This window comes from Lethenteron reissneri, chromosome 26 (assembly GCF_015708825.2).
Source record: "Lethenteron reissneri isolate LAM-NWPU_2019-01 chromosome 26, ASM1570882v1, whole genome shotgun sequence".
Lineage (NCBI taxonomy): Eukaryota > Metazoa > Chordata > Hyperoartia > Petromyzontiformes > Petromyzontidae > Lethenteron > Lethenteron reissneri.
Window position 1 is genome coordinate 9882295 of NC_083804.1, and position 20401 is coordinate 9902695.

At 47.3% G+C, this 20401-nt stretch overlaps 1 protein-coding gene across 1 annotated transcript in view; it reads left to right on the forward strand.

Annotated features, from left to right (window-relative positions):
• Positions 1–20401, forward strand: part of LOC133347955 (glutamate receptor 4-like) — a 59670-nt gene that overhangs the window by 34733 nt on the left and 4536 nt on the right. Inside the window, exons 16-20 of the mRNA XM_061560720.1 lie at positions 3461–3575; positions 5129–5134; positions 7087–7194; positions 17710–17844; positions 19480–19645. Coding sequence (XP_061416704.1) covers positions 3461–3575; positions 5129–5134; positions 7087–7194; positions 17710–17844; positions 19480–19632 — 517 coding nt within the window. The 3' untranslated portion in view covers positions 19633–19645. The remainder of the gene's footprint in view (positions 1–3460; positions 3576–5128; positions 5135–7086; positions 7195–17709; positions 17845–19479; positions 19646–20401) is intronic.

Consider the following 20401-nt stretch of genomic DNA (forward strand, 5'->3'; position numbering starts at 1 on the left):
GACAGCCAGATATCTAATCAATCAGATATCTATCCAGATATCCAGATTGCTTACCAGCGAAATAAATCACTTTAAAACCAGTGGTACATTTAACCAACCAGACAACTTACCAGATTTACAATTGAGCAGCCAATCACAGATGAAATAACCATTTAAGTTTAACGCGTAGGCTTTCGCGACCAATGTCCAAAATACAGGTTTTTTTTTGGGTTAGATCGCATACATATATAAATGTGTCGTTAAAGCATCCACCACCCGACACAGCCAATTATTAAGGTTTTTTCACGTAAACAGAACATGCCAATTCATTACTAGTGCAGCACACCGGTGTGTTGGAGAGCAAAGCTCCAACATTTACAATCTACGTCGTACTCAGATTGTCAGTAATTACAACTATCTTCATCAGGCGACAGCCAGATTTGTGGAGAAATCCTCCTATTTCGTCCCTCCACATATCTGGCTGTCGCCTGATGAAGCTAGTTGTAATTACTGGTGAAACGTCGTACTCCGATTGTAAATTTTGTGCCTTTGCTCTCCAACACACCGGTGTGCTGTACTAGTGACGAATTGGCATGTTCTGTTTACGTGACAGACCTTACTAAATAGCTGTTGGGTGGTGGCGGGTTTAACGACACATTTATATATTTACGCGATCTAACACAAAAAAATCTATATTATGAAATAACCATTGTCAAATAGATGTCTACAGAGATAAACCATGACAACACGTAGAAATATATGCATCCTTCTAACACGCTAACCCTCCAGATAACAATGACATATCTTGTCAACCATCCACGCATGAAGCCAGATAACTAAATACCATCACCACCTAGGGAGGCATCCTGTGAGCACGGGAGTGTGGGTGAGAGTGAAAAGATGTGAGAGAGGGTGTGAGAGTGAATGTAAGAGAGAATATTGAGAATATGACAGTGAAAACAAAATAATGTGTATGTAATCATGTGTGTGAGTATGAAAGTATGATTTAGTGCAGTGTGACCGTGGGGATGAAAATGTTCGATTCCCGCCAATAATGATTAATGATGGCAAATGTATGAACCAGTCCAGCTTCTGAACCTTCTGGAGGTCGACTCAGCCCCAGATGAGTACCTGATGCAGTGTGTAAATATCAGCACTGGGGAGACAAAAGTGGCCGGGCATGGTGTGGGCCATCCCGCCTCCTTGTGGGCCGTGCCGGCCTTCATGGGTGCTCGCTAATAGCACTTGCCCCCAAATTCGTTAAAGCTTTTCGGGGGATCTTTGTGTTTGTGTGAACTAATGCGAGTGAGCGTGGCAGTGAGCGTGCATCACTCTGAAATCAGGGAGAACGTGAGTGAATGCCTTCCCACCGGGAAGTGTGCAGGGCACATCCAGTCACTTACAACCCACACACCGACTTGTCCACCGCAACGCGTCAATTTGACAAATACGGAATTACGATCGGTGATCGATTCAGCCAATCTCCATAATCTTTCCTTCTCGGGTCGTTAAAGTTAATACAAATTTGTGGGAAGTCAAACAGTGGTCATCCTGAGGACGCACAGCTTCCCCCTGCTGTGGAAGTGTGTGGAATTTTGCACCGCTGGCCCAGGGCCGATTCAGATGTCGCTTGTCAAGCTGTGGGGGTCGCGAATCAAACTCCGATCACTGCATTCATCATCAGTGCAATTCGTGAACCACTGCAGCACTTATCCATCCCCTATTCCAATAGAGATTTAAATAGTTTTAACACAACCGATTTGATGCATGTATCATGAGCATAAGATGAAATTGATATTCATCTGTGTTAACTGGCGCGTTGTTCCACCCCGATCCATAACCAAAATCATCATCGTAGCCGCTATCATTGTGCCACTGCGGTGCTGTGAATGATGCTGGTGTGGTGATGGGGAGCGGAGTGATGTTACTGTGAGTGATGCTGGTGTGGTGATGAGGAGCGGAGTGATGTTACTGTGAGTGATGCTGGTGTGGTGATGGGGAGCGGAGTGATGTTACTGTGAGTGATGCTGGTGTGGTGATGGGGAGCGGAGTGATGTTGTTGTGAGTGATGCTGGTGTGGTGATGGAGAGAGGAGTGATGTTACTGTGAGTGATGCTGGTGTGGTGATGGGGAGCGGAGTGATGTTACTGTGAGTGATGCTGGTGTGGTGATGGGGAGCGGAGTGATGTTACTGTGAGTGATGCTGGTGTGGTGATGGGGAGCGGAGTGATGTTACTGTGAGTGATGCTGGTGTGGTGATGGGGAGCGGAGTGATGTTACTGTGAGTGATGCTGGTGTGGTGATGGGGAGCGGAGTGATGTTACTGTGAGTGATGCTGGTGTGGTGATGGGGAGCGGAGTGATGTTGCTGTGAGTGATGCTGGTGTGGTGATGGGGAGCGGAGTGATGTTGCTGTGAGTGATGCTGGCGTGGTGATGGGGAGCGGAGTGATGTTGCTGTGAGTGATGCTGGTGTGGTGATGGGGAGCGGAGTGATGTTGCTGTGAGTGATGCTGGTGTGGTGATGGGGAGCGGAGTGATGTTGCTGTGAGTGATGCTGGTGTGGTGATGGGGAGCGGAGTGATGTTGCTGTGAGTGATGCTGGTGTGGTGATGGGGAGCGGAGTGATGTTACTGTGAGTGATGCTGGTGTGGTGATGGGGAGCGGAGTGATGTTGCTGTGAGTGATGCTGGTGTGGTGATGGGGAGCGGAGTGATGTTACTGTGAGTGATGCTGGTGTGGTGATGGGGAGCGGAGTGATGTTGCTGTGAGTGATGCTGGTGTGGTGATGGGGAGCGGAGTGATGTTACTGTGAGTGATGCTGGTGTGGTGATGGGGAGCGGAGTGATGTTACTGTGAGTGATGCTGGTGTGGTGATGGGGAGCGGAGTGATGTTACTGTGAGTGATGCTGGTGTGGTGATGGGGAGCGGAGTGATGTTGCTGTGAGTGATGCTGGTGTGGTGATGGGGAGCGGAGTGATGTTACTGTGAGTGATGCTGGTGTGGTGATGGGGAGCGGAGTGATGTTACTGTGAGTGATGCTGGTGTGGTGATGGGGAGCGGAGTGATGTTACTGTGAGTGATGCTGGTGTGGTGATGGGGAGCGGAGTGATGTTGCTGTGAGTGATGCTGGTGTGGTGATGGGGAGCGGAGTGATGTTGCTGTGAGTGATGCTGGTGTGGTGATGGGGAGCGGAGTGATGTTACTGTGAGTGATGCTGGTGTGGTGATGGGGAGCGGAGTGATGTTACTGTGAGTGATGCTGGTGTGGTGATGGGGAGCGGAGTGATGTTACTGTGAGTGATGCTGGTGTGGTGATGGGGAGCGGAGTGATGTTACTGTGAGTGATGCTGGTGTGGTGATGGGGAGCCGAGTGACGCCAGTGTGCGGTGACGTCGTCGGCGGTGCTGTGACGATGGCGAGCCAAGTGCGTTAACCGCGTGTGTGTTGCTGTTGTTGTGCCGCGCCTGCCCTCGCTGTGAAGAAACTCCGTAAACCTGGCCGTTCTTAAACTCAACGAGCAGGGGCTGTTAGACAAGCTCAAAAATAAGTGGTGGTATGACAAGGGGGAGTGCGGCAGCAACACGGGAGACTCAAAGGTAGTGGCGCCACTACCGCTTTCCCTACCCCGAACCATCAACCCTCCCCCATAACCCCTAAACCCTAATCAATTACCCCCAGTCCTAACCCCTAACCCTATTTGGCTCCAGCGCATAACCCGTGCAGACACCCACTTTCTCTGTCAGTCTTGGGAAGCTATTTCTGTCTCTCTGACTTGTGTAGCCACTGATGTTTACATCTGTCTGTCTCTCTTGTTGTCTTCTCTCGGTTTTTGTCTCACATTCTGCCTCTCTCTCCAAGTCAGCCCCGCTGTGTTTTTTAGTTTCTGTCTTCGAATATTTGCTGATCTCAGTCCCAAGGTTGGATTGTCTCTCTGTCTGTCTCGCTTTCTAGTCTGTCTTTCTCACTATTTCTATCTCAGTGTCTGTATGTCAGTTATTGTCCACAAATCAGTCCCGTTTGTCTCAAACGCTATCTCTCTGTCCTGTCTACTGCTGGCTTTATCTCCACAGGTGTCTCTCTGCCGTTGTCTCTTTGCGTTTCTATCCAAGTCTTCTATCTGTATCTATCTGTCTCAGAGTGTCGTTGTCTATGTGCCTATCTCTCTCTCGGACCCCGTCAATTTGTTTAGCGCAGTGCTGGATAATTATTTAGTCCATGTATGTTTCACTTGCTCACCACCATCATCACGAATGTCACATTCGTCTGTGGCCCCTGATGGTGCGTGATCCAGACTTGAGTGGGAGCCAATAGTGCTTAGCTGCTCATTGAATTGACAGTGAAACTCACAGCCACTGCGTGAAAAAAACTCGGCAGACATCCAAACGGACTCATGTACACGTTCAGTTACAGAGAGACAGGCTGATAGGTGGACAAGTTGACGAGAGTCAGGTACGCTGACGTACAGACAAAGTGATAAGTGGATGGACACACTGATTAACATACAGGCAGGCAGAGAGCCAACCAGATTGACAACTTGACAGACAGAGAGACAGAGAAACAGACAGGCAGACATATTGATAGTCAGACACACAAGTAGATTGACAGACATAAATACGGAGAGACAGAGACAGCCAAAACAGACAAAGAGGCTGACAAAGAGAATTCTGCACGGGTTCCGCGCTGAGCCCTGTGGCTTCATGCGCTGGGTCACTGCGACCTGGCTTGATGTACCTCGCGAGAATCGCACACCCATAGAAGTTACCTAGACAGACAGGGCGAGAGAGGGCGAGAGAGTGAGAGAGTGAAGCGAGTGTGCCCGAGTGTGTTAGTACGTGTGCTGGAGTAGCCGTGCGAGTCCGTGTGCCCCCCCCATGTCAGTGCGTATCCGTGTTGTGTGCGAGTGTGCCCGTCTCCGTGAGCAGTCCGTCCATCCGCGTGACCGTCCCGTGTGAGTGAGTGGCGTCTGTCTGCCTGTCTGTCCACGTGCGTCTGTGTCCATGTCTGCATGCGTGTATGTCCGTCTGTCCCCGTATGTTTCTGTCAGGGTATGTCTGTCCACGTGAGGGCATGTCTGTCTGTCAGTTTCGTCCGTGTGTCCCAGGTTTGGTCATAGATGACAGATGTTTTAAAAATCGTTTTGTCTCCCCAGTCCCCAGTTCCCCCAACAGTAATCGGCACGACTCTTAAAACCTAACGTATAATGTCACCGCTGATCATAAATTACCATCATCATCATCACTGTTATCAATTTTGACTAACGTTAGGCAACAAATCAGAGAAACGCATTTCTAACAATTCCAAAACACACTTTTGGTTCAGCCATGTTCGTTTCACAACAACAACAAATTCGACATCTTGAAGGGCGCATGACGCTGTGCATTTTCATATGCATACGCGATTCTCTTCTAATCCGCTACATTGTGGACGAGAGGAGTTTTGACTTAAGGCAAGTGATAAGATTATATTACTCGGTTTACAACTTGACCCTTTTGCGCATCTCTCCGCTGCCGATTACTGAAAGCGATACTGCGAACGCAAATAAAGGTAACAAACGGAAGACCGTGGAAAATGCAAACATTTACAATTTGTTTGAGGAGGGAAATTTGTTTTTGCAATGTTGCATTTTTTTCCCCTTGAAAAAAAATTTCATTGAAATTTTATTTAAGGCGGCGTGGATATCGCTTTCGTATAAAGTCGTTTTTGAGAAATCATAACATAATATAACCAAGAAATGTGATATTATTTATGAAATTTCTCTGTGTGTGTATTTGTGTGTGCGCGTGTGCGTGTCTATGTGCGTGTGTGTGTGTACACGTGTGTGTGCCTTGTCTCCTCACCCCTATGCAAACGCTGAACACGGAATAATGACGTCACATTGGGTGTTAAGGGTGGCACGTCATCATCACCAACATCAATATCACCACCATCGTCATCACCATTGCAAAATATCACCATCGTCATCGTCACTACATACATGAATACTTTTTTCTTGTTTGATTTTTTTTATATATTACAAAAAATATTGACAATTTGTATAACAATGTTTGCAAATTACTCTTAGCACCATCATTCTATAACTACTATGACTAACTATGGGTTGCTATCAATGCAATAACTACTGTACAATTAATATTCATGTCAATGTTATTTTAATTATTACTAAGATATATCCCAAATCACCACGGGCCATTGCTAATTTATTAACTTAAAATTCCTCTCATATAAATTCTCTACCACTATTAATTCACCATCATCACCACCGTGATGACCGTCAACATCACCACCTACATCTCCACCACTATCACCACCGTTGTCATCATCACCACCACCACCTCGTTCACACGCGTGCTGCTTCCGGCAATTGTGGTACCGTCTCCGCCACCCCCCCTACCCCCACCCCCCGGGCCACGGCAACCACTAAACCTCTTTTCTCCATTTACCCATCGTTTCGTGTCTCCGTGTCCACGTGTCCATGTTTCCATGTGTCTGGTGTGTGTCCATGATGTCTTTCCCAATGTGATCCCCCCGATCCTTTATTTCTCCATGGGTCCTACATTCCTGGTGCAATCATTTTAATTTACAAAAAGTGTATTGTGTCTTCTGTTTGTCTTGCGTGTGCTCCTATGTGTGTGTCCCACCTATCCCCTTCTGTGCTTGCGTCTCGTGTGAGCCCCATGTCTCCCACGTGTATTCCACATTTCGTATGCTTCTGTGCATCTCCAATGTGTCCCATATATATATCGGTGTCCTATGTCTGCGCCATGAAATCTTTGTGTCTTGTTGTCCATTTGCTCATGTGTCATTTTGTCCTGTTATTCCTGTGTCTGGTAGTGTTATTGTCTATATATATTTTTCTCTGGTTGTGCTTTTATGTCATCTTGCTTTTGTTTGGTTGTCCTTTTGTCCATATGTCATTCTATCTGGTTTTCCATTTGTCCGGTTGACCCTTTGTCTGGTCATCTGATCGTTCGGGTGTCCTTTTGTCCTGTCCGATTGTTCATTTGTCCATTCGTCCCTTTATCCATTCGTCCTTTGGTTGTCCGGTTGTCCGGGTGGCGGAATGGGTGGGTGGGTGGCGGGCGGCCCTGGGGCGAGGGCAGCCCGCAGGTGAACCTGGCCGTGCTAAAGCTCAGCGAGCAGGGCATTCTAGACAAACTCAAAAATAAGTGGTGGTACGACAAGGGGGAGTGTGGCAGCAAGGAGTCGGGCAGCAAGGTCAGTGCGTGCCCCCCTGCGCGTGCTCCTATGTGCCCCCCGCGTGCCCCCCCCCCCCACGCGCGCACATGCCCAACCACCGACTGGGGTTGCCAACTTTCCCATTTTCAAGGAACGGACAGATGGGCGTGTTCATGGTTCATTGGTTTGGAGAGAGTAGGGGACAGGAGCAGTTGGAGGAGGGGGCGGCGACCTCTTGATGGAATGTTGGTCTACGATTTGTAGATAACTCATTATGCACCGTTGTATAGGATCATGGGCATAGCTTCATTTTTGGTGCTTAATTTTGATGACCCGGCACAACCACATCCAGGAAACCTCTTGCTGTGGCTCTGGATGTGGCTACTCATAACAACACATTCAGTAAAAAAATAAACCCTGATCATGACTAAAACATCAATAAATGACCAAACATTGGACAGACAAAAGTTTCCATTTCCCACCTAAAAAACATTTGAGGTGAGAAATGGAAATGGCCTTCAGGACCAATGTTTAACGGGATTGTTGTATTACCATAGGCAGGCTCTCGACCCAGTGGGTTCCACCAAGCGCGCTCCATGCCATATTGGGGTGGAGGTGAGCTTGTCTTGCACGGCGCACGCCTCCCACGGGCAGACGGACTTCACGTCCGTCGGGTTGGAGGCATGGAACGGCAAGGTCGAGGGGGATAAAAAAATAACTGGACAGTCCGGTCGAAAAGCAGACGGTTGGCAACCCCAGCAGCAGTGCACCCCTATTGTATAGCGACTGCACGTCATCATATACCGACACAAGACCACGGGCCCAATTCATGCGTTGGCAGAAAAGCAGTTTCCGCCAACATTCAATGAGATGGTGGAGAAATGACGCATTCGCTCACCATTATTTTGTTGGGGTCCCCCCACCCGCTGCTAGAAAATTGGTGAAAAATGCCTTTCAGCCAACATGTGACTTGGGTCCATAGTGTAGTAGAGTGTGTGTATGTATGTATGTTTGTACACTGTGTGTGTACACTAGTGTTGCTGAAAGGTAGTTTTTGTCTACACGTATTTGTGCGTGTGTTCGTATTGCTTGTCTATGTGTATTTGTACACTTCGTATCTCTGTGTGTGTACACTATTATATTTTGGGAAAGTGAGACAAGATAACACAGTATATGTGTGTTAGGAAACGAATTTCTTGAGAGCTACTTTTTGTGTTTAGTTTGTTGTCCTTCCCTCGCACCTCCGATTAGCACGGTTGGCTACGTACGGCGCGAAAGAAGTTCAACATACAGTACATGCATCGATTGGTACATGAACATAGATTGGGACTCTCCTAGGTTAACTTGGAATGTCACCTGCCGATGTACATGGGTACCGAGACCGATAAAGGTGGCTGGGCGTGGTGCTAGCCGGGGCGTGTCGAACAGATATGCCCCGTCGTCCATAATAGGTGCTCGCAAACAGCCCTTGACCCGACTCGTTAAGTTAATTTGGTTATATTTGCGTTGCATACATTTATCTGTATACAATATATGGGCTGAACTTAAGAAATCTTCCAATTGATGAAAACAATTAGGTAAGCGACTGTCTTAAGAGATTATACGAAATGGTTAGTATCAAGAGAAATATTTGTATTTAATGTAATGTACATCCAGTTTGAATAGTGTTTACAGTAACCTTATATACGATACACTGTACTGTATGTGTACATACTGTATGTCATGTACTCTAAGATCATTTGTAAATATTAAACCAGTTTATAGTGACCAATAAGTAGAATTGAATAAAAATGTGGAATCATATTTTATTCTTTTTTTAACATACAGTAATTTTCATGTCACCAAGTCTCATGACTCGTTATCCGGAGGTCCTGCTACATTAGGATTGTTGAGCCAATGCAGTTTCCCATTATATTGGTGGGTGTCGTGTCTTTTGCTCTTGTTTTTAAATGAACTTCACGCATCTGGCCTAGTAATTATACATCGTCACGGAAGATATTTGGATTTTCCTTGAACGTTTAGTTATTTGTGAGCCATAACTCGGTCATAACTACTGAAGACATGGGGCCACACGATTTGCCCATGGGATGGCAGTGCTGAGGGTTATCCCCTTCTTATGTGTGACGGATTTTCTCCGGATTCTCTGGTTTCTTCCATCATGGATCCAAACATTAATTAACCGTAATTAACCAAACATCCCAATGCAGCACGACCCTCTTGAAAAAGTCTTGAGATGCAATAATAATTAATAACACTTGCATTATTATAATTGCAATTAAAGTCAGAATAATGTTACTAAATACATTGCAAAGACTGATGCGTATATTTTATGTTTACACGTGTATTATGCAGGTGTTTATTTGTATGCAAAGTATTGTACATGCAATATAGATGTTCTCTATATATGTGTGTATGTATGAGTGTGCGCGTTACACATGCATACGTGCACGTACGTGTGCACGCCTGCGTGTACAATCCCCGTGCTCGCACGCGTGCAAGAGACACATACGTGCGTGCGTGCCCGTACATACATGTACACGCGTGCGCAACGTTCCCGTGTGTGCGCGCGCGTGTACGTGTGCATATGTGCACACGAGGCACCAATGTGTGTGTATGCATGTTCCTGTGTCAGGTTAGTGCTCATTTACGTGTTTAATATATATGCGGCTGTGTGTGTGTGTGTCCATGTCTCAATGTGCTTTACGTGTGCGTGCGTCTACGTGTGCACGAGAATCTATGTGTATGCGTGCGTTGTGTGTGCACACGTATGTTTGTGTGTGTGTGCGTGCGTGTATTGGTGTTCTATGTGGATGTATGTGTTTACGTCTTCGTGTACACCCGGTGCGTGGGTGGGTGCACCTGGGAATATGTGTGCGCGTGTGAAGGAGCGAGCGACACACACGCACTCTCGCAATCACTTGCGCACTCACCTGTCCACGCCACCTGCCGTGCGTCTTCACTGTGCTGATCTGTCATTGGGAGAACGAGGCGTGGGTCTTTAACATCACCTTTACACTGGCGCGTGGGTCCAGCATTTGTACCTAAAATCAATGCATCAAATAAATGTAAATGTCAAAAATTACCATTACCAACAAGTGACGCCACCATGACCATCACCGGCAACATCAACACCTTGCTGTAAGCACCGAGGACGATGGTGATGATGTTGGTGGTGATGTGATGATGATGGTGATGATGATGCTATGTAAACCGTGCTTGATCCATGACCCAGTGAAATGTGAGGTTCTGTGCAGGTCATCACTGCAGACAACAACATCAAACAATTCATTTAGGACAACGGTTGTGATCTCGTATCATTGGCGACAGAGAGATCCTAGGCTCTATTATTCAAGAGATGGGCCCATCAAAGGACATTAAATTGTCTGCTGTGATGGGGTCACATTGCAGTGGTCTTGATGTCACCTCTGTGTGAAATGTGAAATGATAAATCCTGAGTGCACGGTGGCTCGTTATACCCACCCCGCACAGTGTAGTGAAACGGTCCAAATAAGGCTGGGTTGTTGGCCATTCCCATCAATGTTACCATTACCATATCATCGTTAACACCACCACCAGCCACCAAATATTACTGCAATTATTGTCATAACCCCTACTATTACTCCCATCACTAACATCGCCACCATACTCGCCATGACTTATTTAATTTAACCATCACAAGCACTACTGCCTTCACTACATTTTGCAACATCGTTACCACTATCGTCAACATTTCCACCAAGACCATTGTAACGTTACAATTGTTGACCATTATCACCTCCAGCATTGTCATCATCACACATTCCCCAATGTTACATAACCAGCAATATCATCATTACTACCACCACCGTAAAAATCGTCACCATTACCACCTCAATCATTACCATCAACACCACCACTACTTATTCTTTGGTTCTTTATACGTGACTTTACCGAAAGAACCAAAGAATAATTCCTGCAGTCACGAAAGCTCCAAAGTTAAGATTGAACCACCACTACTGCTGTCACCATCACCGTAATCTTCACCGCCATCACCACCACCACAGTACCCACCTGATATAAGTATTTGGTATAGCCCAAGCTGCACCAATGAAAAGAACGTGGATTATCCAATAAGGATTGGCGATAGTGGGGAGGGGGGGTGAGGAGTGGTGATGGGAAAGGTGACCTCAGCACCAGACCTAAAGTAACTCGACCGTTTCAGTTACATATTTGGGGATACAGTGCTGTCCGCTGCAACTTGCGTTACTGACAATACACGCATTTGGCATTAGCGGTAGTCAGCACTGTAGACAAGCGGGATTTGAACCCAGCAAACTGAACTGAGGGGCGTTGAGTAGAGCCAGGGACCCACGCCAAAGTTCTGTACGCTCGTTTGAGAAACCGAGATAAGATATTTTGAGAGGTTAATTTCGTTACTTGCCATCTCACAATAACTCTTCAACGTGTATTGTACAATTATACTTTAAATTGTGTAATAATGCGGATTGACGGTGACATTGTAAAAAGATACAATTTATATCTATACAAGTACGAAATTGACTTCTCATTCAAGTGTTGGGAGAAACTGCTTTTCTACCGATGTTTGGTGGAAAAGCAAGAGCCAAATCGGTAGAAACTGCCTTTCCACCAACAAAATATTTTAACGTTGTTTTAAATGTCAGTAACTGAAATGTTAACGATCACTGCTACCTCTTGGTAAAATGAGGTCGATATATATTTTTTCAAAATTTTGACAATACATTACTTTAAAAAACACATTAAGCCAAACATTTCACCATTTGGTAAAATCAATTTGTGATATCACCATTATAGGATCGTACCATTCCGACATGGAGGGGGCGGATGTTGCTGCGTATTGGATGGAACCCACTGCTTTCCCCCGTCATAGTGCCGCTGTTTGCATGACCTGTCGTCCCTACACTGGATAATTTGATCACCTGTCCCTCCCCCACTCTGCAGCTTCCCATGATCTTAACGTAGTACAGTCTCTCATATCCCACTCCCCTCCGTGCATGAGTGGTACGGTCCGTTCAACGTGTGGTGACCTCTCACCTCGGTAGCAGATGATCTCATACCGCGACTGCCACGCCTTCCTGGGGTCACAAGGTCATAAGGTCATGGCCAAACACCTGTTAACCACGACGACATTGAGAAAGGCAACATTTTACCCAGCTGCTTAAAAGGTTACACCTTGTTAAGAGGACTGTTAATTGCCAAAGAAGGTTTGGTAGTCGCAGGTTTCTTTTTTTTATTTAAAACGGATTACCTGTTATGATGTTCAATTGGCAAAACCTCTTCAAGTTCAACACCTGTTATCACAATGCCGGTCATAAGTAAAACAGACTATTTATTACAGAACCTATTATCAAAATAACAAAATGGCAAAACAGGTGCTTTTTGAAGCCTGGTTTTAAGACATTTTAGCAGTCATTCTATCCACATTGGCCCCCACCAAAGAAATGTGGAATTTCTACCTCTGGCTCAGGGCTGTCAACAGTTATCACTTTGCAATGTTAATTTTAAGCATAGAAGCACTGTGACTTTTAACCTTTGGTTTGTCTAACTGCTGGTAATCCAATTACCGGTTGATTTTGTGAACAACTTTAAACTTAAATTAAGTTTACACGATCACGGTGAACGAGTGCAACCAGAAACTTAAACCGAATCTGGAGATGCTGATCCAGACTTCCGTCCTTTGACGCCTGACCGCATTGTCTCCTATGGGTGTTGGACGCTGGAGGTTTAGCCTCGCCGTGAGTATGGGGACGCACAGAGGGATCTGGTCCAGCCTCAGTCGAGTCCCCCCTAGAATCCCAGTGGGAGTGAGTAGGACTCCAAAAGTGGGCCCCTGTGAGGGGGGTTATGGACCCCTGAAGGATGCTCCCTTGCCAGATTCCCCCGGGTCACCCTGGCTCAGTCAGCACAGCCTCCGCTCCACTCAGTCAATTAAAGAAGAAGAATGCACTGTCGACAAATGCATCGCAGATCTCCTCTTGTCTCATCAACACCTTGGTTTGGGTTGCTGACCTCTAGGTGGCCAATGTGGTTCTGTGAGCAGGGCACTTGACTCACAAGCACAAGTTTGTGAGTTTAACTTCAGGTTAATGGTCGGATGAGCCCGTCTTCATCAACTCTGCAGGGCTGATAAAATAGCTACCACTTTGTGGGACACATTGGTTCTCCTATGGAGAGATTGGCCATTTCATTTAAATGTGGTACTTCCACTGACACTTCGGAATTGCCATAGGAAATGGGCACTGCTGAAACATTTGACTCTATTTGTAGCGTTATTTAATGCTTGTAAACCACCCAATGATGTTCCAATTGTGCTATAGTTATCATATCATGAGGCAAGAAAATGTCCATTCAGAACTCTTCAGCGAGGAGTGGATCACCCTGCGTCAGAAAATTGCCCCATAAGAGAATGTCACAGGAACTACTTCGGAAGTCACTGCAGTGATTTTATCCACACTGGGGGCATACTTTTTACACGCCCTGCAAAGAGAATGAATTGCATATCAATGCAATTTGAGTTTCTCCTTACCAACGCTAGAATGAGGAAAATAAAGTTACAGTATTTTTTTACGCAATCTTTGGTCACTGGGCCGAGTGCCATCTTGCTATACTTGGAGACCCAGTTAAATCGCGGGCAGCAGAAATCCTGATTCAACTCAGAATCTCTGTTGTGGCTCAGTGTCTCTGACCCCTGAGCCACCGTTGAGATTTTGAGTTGAATCAAGCTTTCACCAGGCCACCTCTCACTTTGACACTTGACCGGGTTTTGGACGTTTGGCTACTTCAACATTTACAACGTAGTTTAGCGTTGCCGGAGGAAACCAGAGTTCCCAGAGAAAAGCCACGCACGTAAAAGGGATGACACTCCATTGTACGGACAACATGTGAGGAGCTCACTCGCTGTACCATCTATCCTCTTATCGCAGTTAACTTCTGGGTGGGTCAGACGCCGACCATCTTCCACTGCCTCCTACCCACCTGCTTGCTGTACTGAATTCTGTCAGAATTAGCCTTATATTGAGTGAGGAATCTTATTTCTGTACTATCCACCACAGAAAACAAGACAACCTCCAAAGGGGGTATTTGTAACAATTTGCAAGACCGAAGAGGGCACGTTTTAAAGTTTTAAATTCTCAGGATGAAATCAGAAACGAAGACACGGCCTGGATGAGATGCAATGGCTTCGAATCGGACAGAATCCGGTGGCTTCTGTTTAACCCCTCATTGCAGGCGACAGAAATGCAGCGATCCTATCTCAGGCCGTGAATTACGCCACCACCATCATCACCTGCAAATAAAAACAAACAAAAAACTACAGCTCAGGACAACAACAGCAACAATCCCAAATACAGCACGTACTGATATTGACGCCTGGATGAGTCGCGGTGCCTTGAGACTGAGCCAAGGGAGACCTGGGACACGTCTGGAAAGTGGAGACCCAGACCGCCACCCCCCTCCTCTCCCATAACTCGAGAGAGGGAGACCTGCTATGGGCTTCGCTGGAGGATAAATGGTTCGGCGGTTTGAAAATCATCGTTTAAACAGCGCCGCTGCCTCTTGAGGGGATGGCGACAGCCAAAGTTTCCTGTGACAACGTTTGCAAAAGTGGTCGTGTGCCCAAATTCGACTCGGGTTATGAAGGAAACGTACATAGTGCTACTTGGCCGCTTGGTGCTTTGGGCCTGGGTTCAACAACAAATTTTCATATTTAAACAGCCTTTAAAACAAATCTATCCACTGCTTGAGGAGGACCTCCACAAGCTGTGCGAGTTACGGGTTACGTGACGATTCAGGATTATATTACACAGGTGTTGTTGATGCAAGAAAGCCTCACCGAGTCGCAAGAATATTTTTTTCAGCGTTCAGCGAGGCCCTTACTTGAGATGCTGGGTCAATGTCTTAATCGCCGAGTGTGTTTACACATGGAAGGAATGAAACCAGAGTGCCCGGAGGAACCCCACGTGTGAGGAAAAGGGGCGACACTCATCGTGCTGCGTCCTGCCGTGTTCCTCGCCAACCTCAAAACCCCGGGGGGTTGGGGCGCATCTCGCGCAGTTCGTCGTCTCCGTAATGACCACCGTTAAATAACCTTCTTCCCGTGACCCACCAATCCCACATCCAAGCTCGCTGAGATTACAGCCTCAAATAAGCACCAGCAACCTCCGGCGGCATCGTAGTTTGCAATGTTGTCGATTCCCTCACGGGCCTAAGTAGGGCTTGGGGGGGGGGGGCACACTGCGTATAGACGTTTTTAATTGGCTTCAGCATGTGGTTCTCTGCCTTGGGATACGCTTGCTTGGGAATATCTCAAGGGACATCAATACACAGTGAAGGGCGGATGAAAAATGTGAAACCTCATGACAAATTGGACTGTAAACAGCCCTTTTTAAAAAATATATATTTAACGAGGGAGACGTGTCGAGTTGAGCAAAGAGATCGTAGTCACCATCAGTCTGATATTTCCCCATCGTAGCCATGGGGTTGAGTTTGCAGAGAGCGCATTGAGACGAGGTGGTGGTGAGACTGGCACAGAGTGGATAGTGTATACGGCTCAATGGGTCAGATGATACATTGTTCTATATGCAGTACTGTACATAACTGTACAGTGCGCTAACCACTACGCCACCGCTCCATGCCCTCGGTGCGGGCCAAAAATGGCGAGTGATATCCGAACCAGTCCTGGGCATCTCCTTCACCGACCCGCACGAACCAGTGCTGTTAAGTAGAATCTAACAACCCCAATGAACAACAACGTGGGGAGGCCTTCATCCAGCAGTGGATTGACAAAGGGTCGATTATCACGTATTAATAGTACGTAACTGTCCAGGTGCTGTGACCACTGGTGAAGACATTTAAGACTACTGACTACAATCTCCTTACTGCAGTCACAGCATGTCAGACAGAGGGCCGGTGTGCCCACAATTATTGAGAACTTAGGGGACATGCTCCCAGCAGGAGCACGACGACATTTTGGGCCTCGGGATAAGTATCCAGTACCGCCCCACCAAACGCCACTGCTTTGTTTCTTTTTTAATGTGGGGGGGATGGGGAGGCGACGGCCGTGGAAGGGATGACGGGATGATGGCTGTGGTTGAGACAATGACAGAGTGGGAGCCAAAAGAGGGAACGTGCCCGAGAGGACGTCCACCGTAGATATGCAACAATGAATTCACCGCGAGTGCAGAAGCTAGATGGAGCTGGTTGCATTGCGAGACCATAATGACGATGGCTTGAGGTGGCTTTCATCCAGCAGTGGATAGATCATGGCTGATAATAATGATGATTGTGATGTTACTGGCATAGCTCCTCAATTATCCCAGTTGCTTAAGTTGCACCATAATTCAAGTAACTTGGACTTAAACCAGTGCAGAGGTCAACATTTTTGGGCCAGGATTTCAGGCACACTATGGCTTACCCTTTGCAAGCGGTGTCACAGGCTCTTGGATGTTAACATCCTCTCTGCAACAGCCCACGCGCTTCTTCTGATGATGGTAACAATGCCCTGCTGCCTCCAGCGGCTCTGAAGTAGGGGTAACGGCCTCCATTTCGCTTCTCCCAGCCGTAGGTGACGCGTGCAGGCAATGCTTAACTAGAATGCGGAAGCAGCGTGTTGTAATTATAATTTCACAGTGGGTATTTTCTCACTTGTGTTTTTTTTTGTGTGTCGGATTTACTCGTGCCAGTGCAGTTTAAGTCGGCAGGTAAATCAATCTCCACTTCTTGGAGGTGGCAACTTTAGTTGACGCCGTACCGCTTCAAATGGAGCTTAAATTGACTTAACTCGTGTCGACACGACTAAGTCGGCGTAAATCCCACTCACGTGAAAAGGCCCTCTGTGGGGCTCTCACCTGGTCAGGTTGAGCACTTGACTCAAAACCAGAAGGTTGCAAATTCTAATCAAGGTTGAGGTTGACTCAACCCATTATCATCACACTCTGGTTGTAGATAATTATAGAACACAATTTGTTGTGGAATCTCAACAGTTGTTTCTGAAGAGACTGACCCCACGCCAAGTGAATTTGGAATTTTCGCCACCGACCCAGGACCGCCAACATACCGCCCGTCGCTAAGTTGATAACGAAGACGCCGACCTTTTTAATTCATCTCCCAAACTGACCAGGTCTCTTGGGAAACCATCCGATTAGTAACCTCTAATGAAGCCACTTCATCTGATCTTCATCGCATTTCCAATTCTTTACATTCGAATTCTTCAATCTTTGAATTTCGATTTTTCGACAACTAAAAAACCTGCACGCGTCAACCGAGGCTGCGAAATCCGAGTTGGAATTTGGCACCTCGCTCAAACTGGAGCCACCAGCCGCCACTGTTTCAACTCCCACTCGTCCGCTCACCTGCCCGCCCCGTTAGTGCTGCGACACAAGGGTATGTGAGCAGGCTGAAACCCACGACCCTGCTGCTGGATCCCTGAGAGTGTCCCCATGCGAGCGTCCTTGTTGGGTCGGGGGGGTCGGGGAGGTGCGCCAGCTGGTAGAGCGATCCGTGGTGGGTGGTGACGTGCGCGCGTGCCCGTGCGAGCAGGATAAGACGAGCGCTCTGAGCCTCAGTAATGTGGCCGGCGTCTTCTACATCCTCGTGGGTGGACTCGGTCTCGCCATGCTCGTGGCGCTCGTGGAGTTCTGCTGCAAATCCCGCGCCGAAGCCAAGCGCCTTAAGGTGGGGTGCCTGTGTGTGTGTGTGTGCGCGCGCACCTGTGTGTGTGTGTGCGCACCTGTGTGTCTATGTGTGTCGACTCAGCCTCAAATGAGTACCTGGTGCGGTGTGTAAACATTGCCGCTAGGGAGACAAAGGCGGTCGGGCGTGGTTCTGGCCACCCACCCCCTCGTGTACCGTTCCGGCCTTCATAGGTGCTTGCTAACGGTACTTGCCTCTACAGTCTGTTAAGGCTATATGGGGGATCTTTGTTGTCTATGTGTGTGCGCACCTGTGTGCGAGCGGTACCTGAGTTCGGTGATGAATATCTGAGCCGATCTTGGGCTTCCCATCGGTTGACTCGGCACTCCTCAAATGCTTGCTAACAGCACTTGCCCCAACAGTGTACCTGTGAGGTATGGTAGTGTAGTGGTTAGTGCGCTACGCTCTGAACCTGGCGACCCGAGTTCAATTCCCGCTCACAACTAATAACAGTGGCGAATGTTTGAACTCGTCCCGGTCGACTTAGCCTCAAATTTAGCACCTGGTGTCATGTGTAAAAATCGCTACTCGGGAGACAAAGGCAGCCGGGCGTGGTGCTGGCACACCCCACCCCCTTCTTGTGCGATCCCGGCCCATCATAGGCGCTAACAGCACTTGCCCCAAAGCGGTCTGTGCGTTTCTGAGCCCAGCTGTTTTGCAGGCGCGCAACAACTTTGCAACAGAGCAAACACCTGCATTGTTGCACCATAATCTCGTTCAACATGGCAGCCTCTGAACAATCGTCATGTCCTTACTATATCTGGTTCATCTATCTTTACCAAATCTGCCTTCAAGTTTTGCCTATTGGCACATGTGTATTCATAACTTGGAAAATACAGATACACAAATGCAACTATTTTGGTCAGTTAGGTATAATGTTACACTGACGTAATTCGAGTCCGATCATGAAGTTTTTATTTAAAGATTTTTTTCCCAATCACAAAGCGAGTTTTGACAGGATGAGATATCCATAATACAGGGGTTTTTTTGGGTTAGATCGCGTAAATATACATTTGTCGTTAAACCCGCCACCACCCGACACAGCCAATTAGAATGGCCTGTCACGTAAACAGAACATGCCAATTCGTTACTCGTACAGAACACCAGTGTTGTAGAGTGAATTCACAAAATTTACAATCTGTATAAAAAAAACTGTATTATGGATATTGGTCTCGAAAGCCTACGTGTTAAACTGAGGATGAGATATATATTGTTTACACCTTTAACAGGTACCTGTCAGCAACACTTGCTCACTATGACCTATGGCAAGCGTGGCCTGCAGGCCACATCTGACCGTGGAAGGCTCTTGGAGTGGCCCATTGAACTGTTGCCCGCGGGGACATTGATACAGATTAGTGAAATGAAAGCGAGATAAACGAGAGTTAAAAACGACTCAAAATCGTCATATCTGGAACATTTCCACGGAGCATTTCCCACAACCTCGCAGACCACCAGTGGCCTGCGGACGTCTAGGAGACCCTCCCCCTGCACCTCCAATTATCATGGGTGGCTACGTACGGTGCCAAAGAAGTTCAAGCGTGGGAACCACACTTCTTCAGTATAAGGCTAAGTTGAGTTAATCGCTGGTGCTGTGCCCGCGTGTGTGCGCGCATGCAGCTGGCGTTTGGCGAGGCGCTGCGTAGTGAGGGGCGGCTGTCTCTGACGGGCAGCCTGGGCGAGAACGGGCGAATGTTGGGCGCCGACTTCCCCCGCGCGCTTCACGCGCTGCCCGTCATGCGGCACGGGCACAGCGTCACCGACCTCTCCTAGGCCCCCGCCGCCGGTACTGCCACAGACCACCGTGAAAGACGATGGGCACATGCGCAACACGATGGTCGCCGCCGCTGAAGTATGAACAAAATAACGTATCTTGGGAAGAAGGGCACAACTGCATGTAAACGGCAAATTAACTTTTCATGTTTAGGCTTCCAGAAAGACTTCGATTTCACAGGATGGTTATCTCAAAAAAGAGAACGGGTCCTGAGAAACCAAAACAGGTCGTAACCCTAACGTACACAGTCGTAATGTCCCACTATGCAGGGCCTTGTTGAATAGCCACAGTGGCGCACACCTATAACCTAGCACCGTGGAGCCGTAGATTTATGGATTGCGCAGGTTTGATCGTGTGTCTGAGAGCCAGTGGTTTAGCTATTGGATTTACAGGCGGTGAAACTGTACCAAGGCCCGCAGGCTGAAGAGTCCCAGCCGCCGGGCTACGGATAGGGTGGAAAATGGACAGGTGGGGACCCATTTTAATATTTGCAACAGGGCCCATGACAACCATGCTTCATAGTTGATGAGAACTTACAACTTGACACGATATGGCAGTAAAGCAAGTGGGTTCCTTAAATGTTGTGTGTGAAATGTTTCAATGTTATCCCCATGTATGTGTGGGTTTTCTATTGGTAGTCTGGATTCTTTCGACATTGACTTGATCCCTCTTCACTTTCTAAAGGGTGGTCCAGATGTCTTAAGACCCCCATTTAATTCTCTAAACCATAATATTTTTAAAGTATGGTCTATTTAAAACAAAAATGAA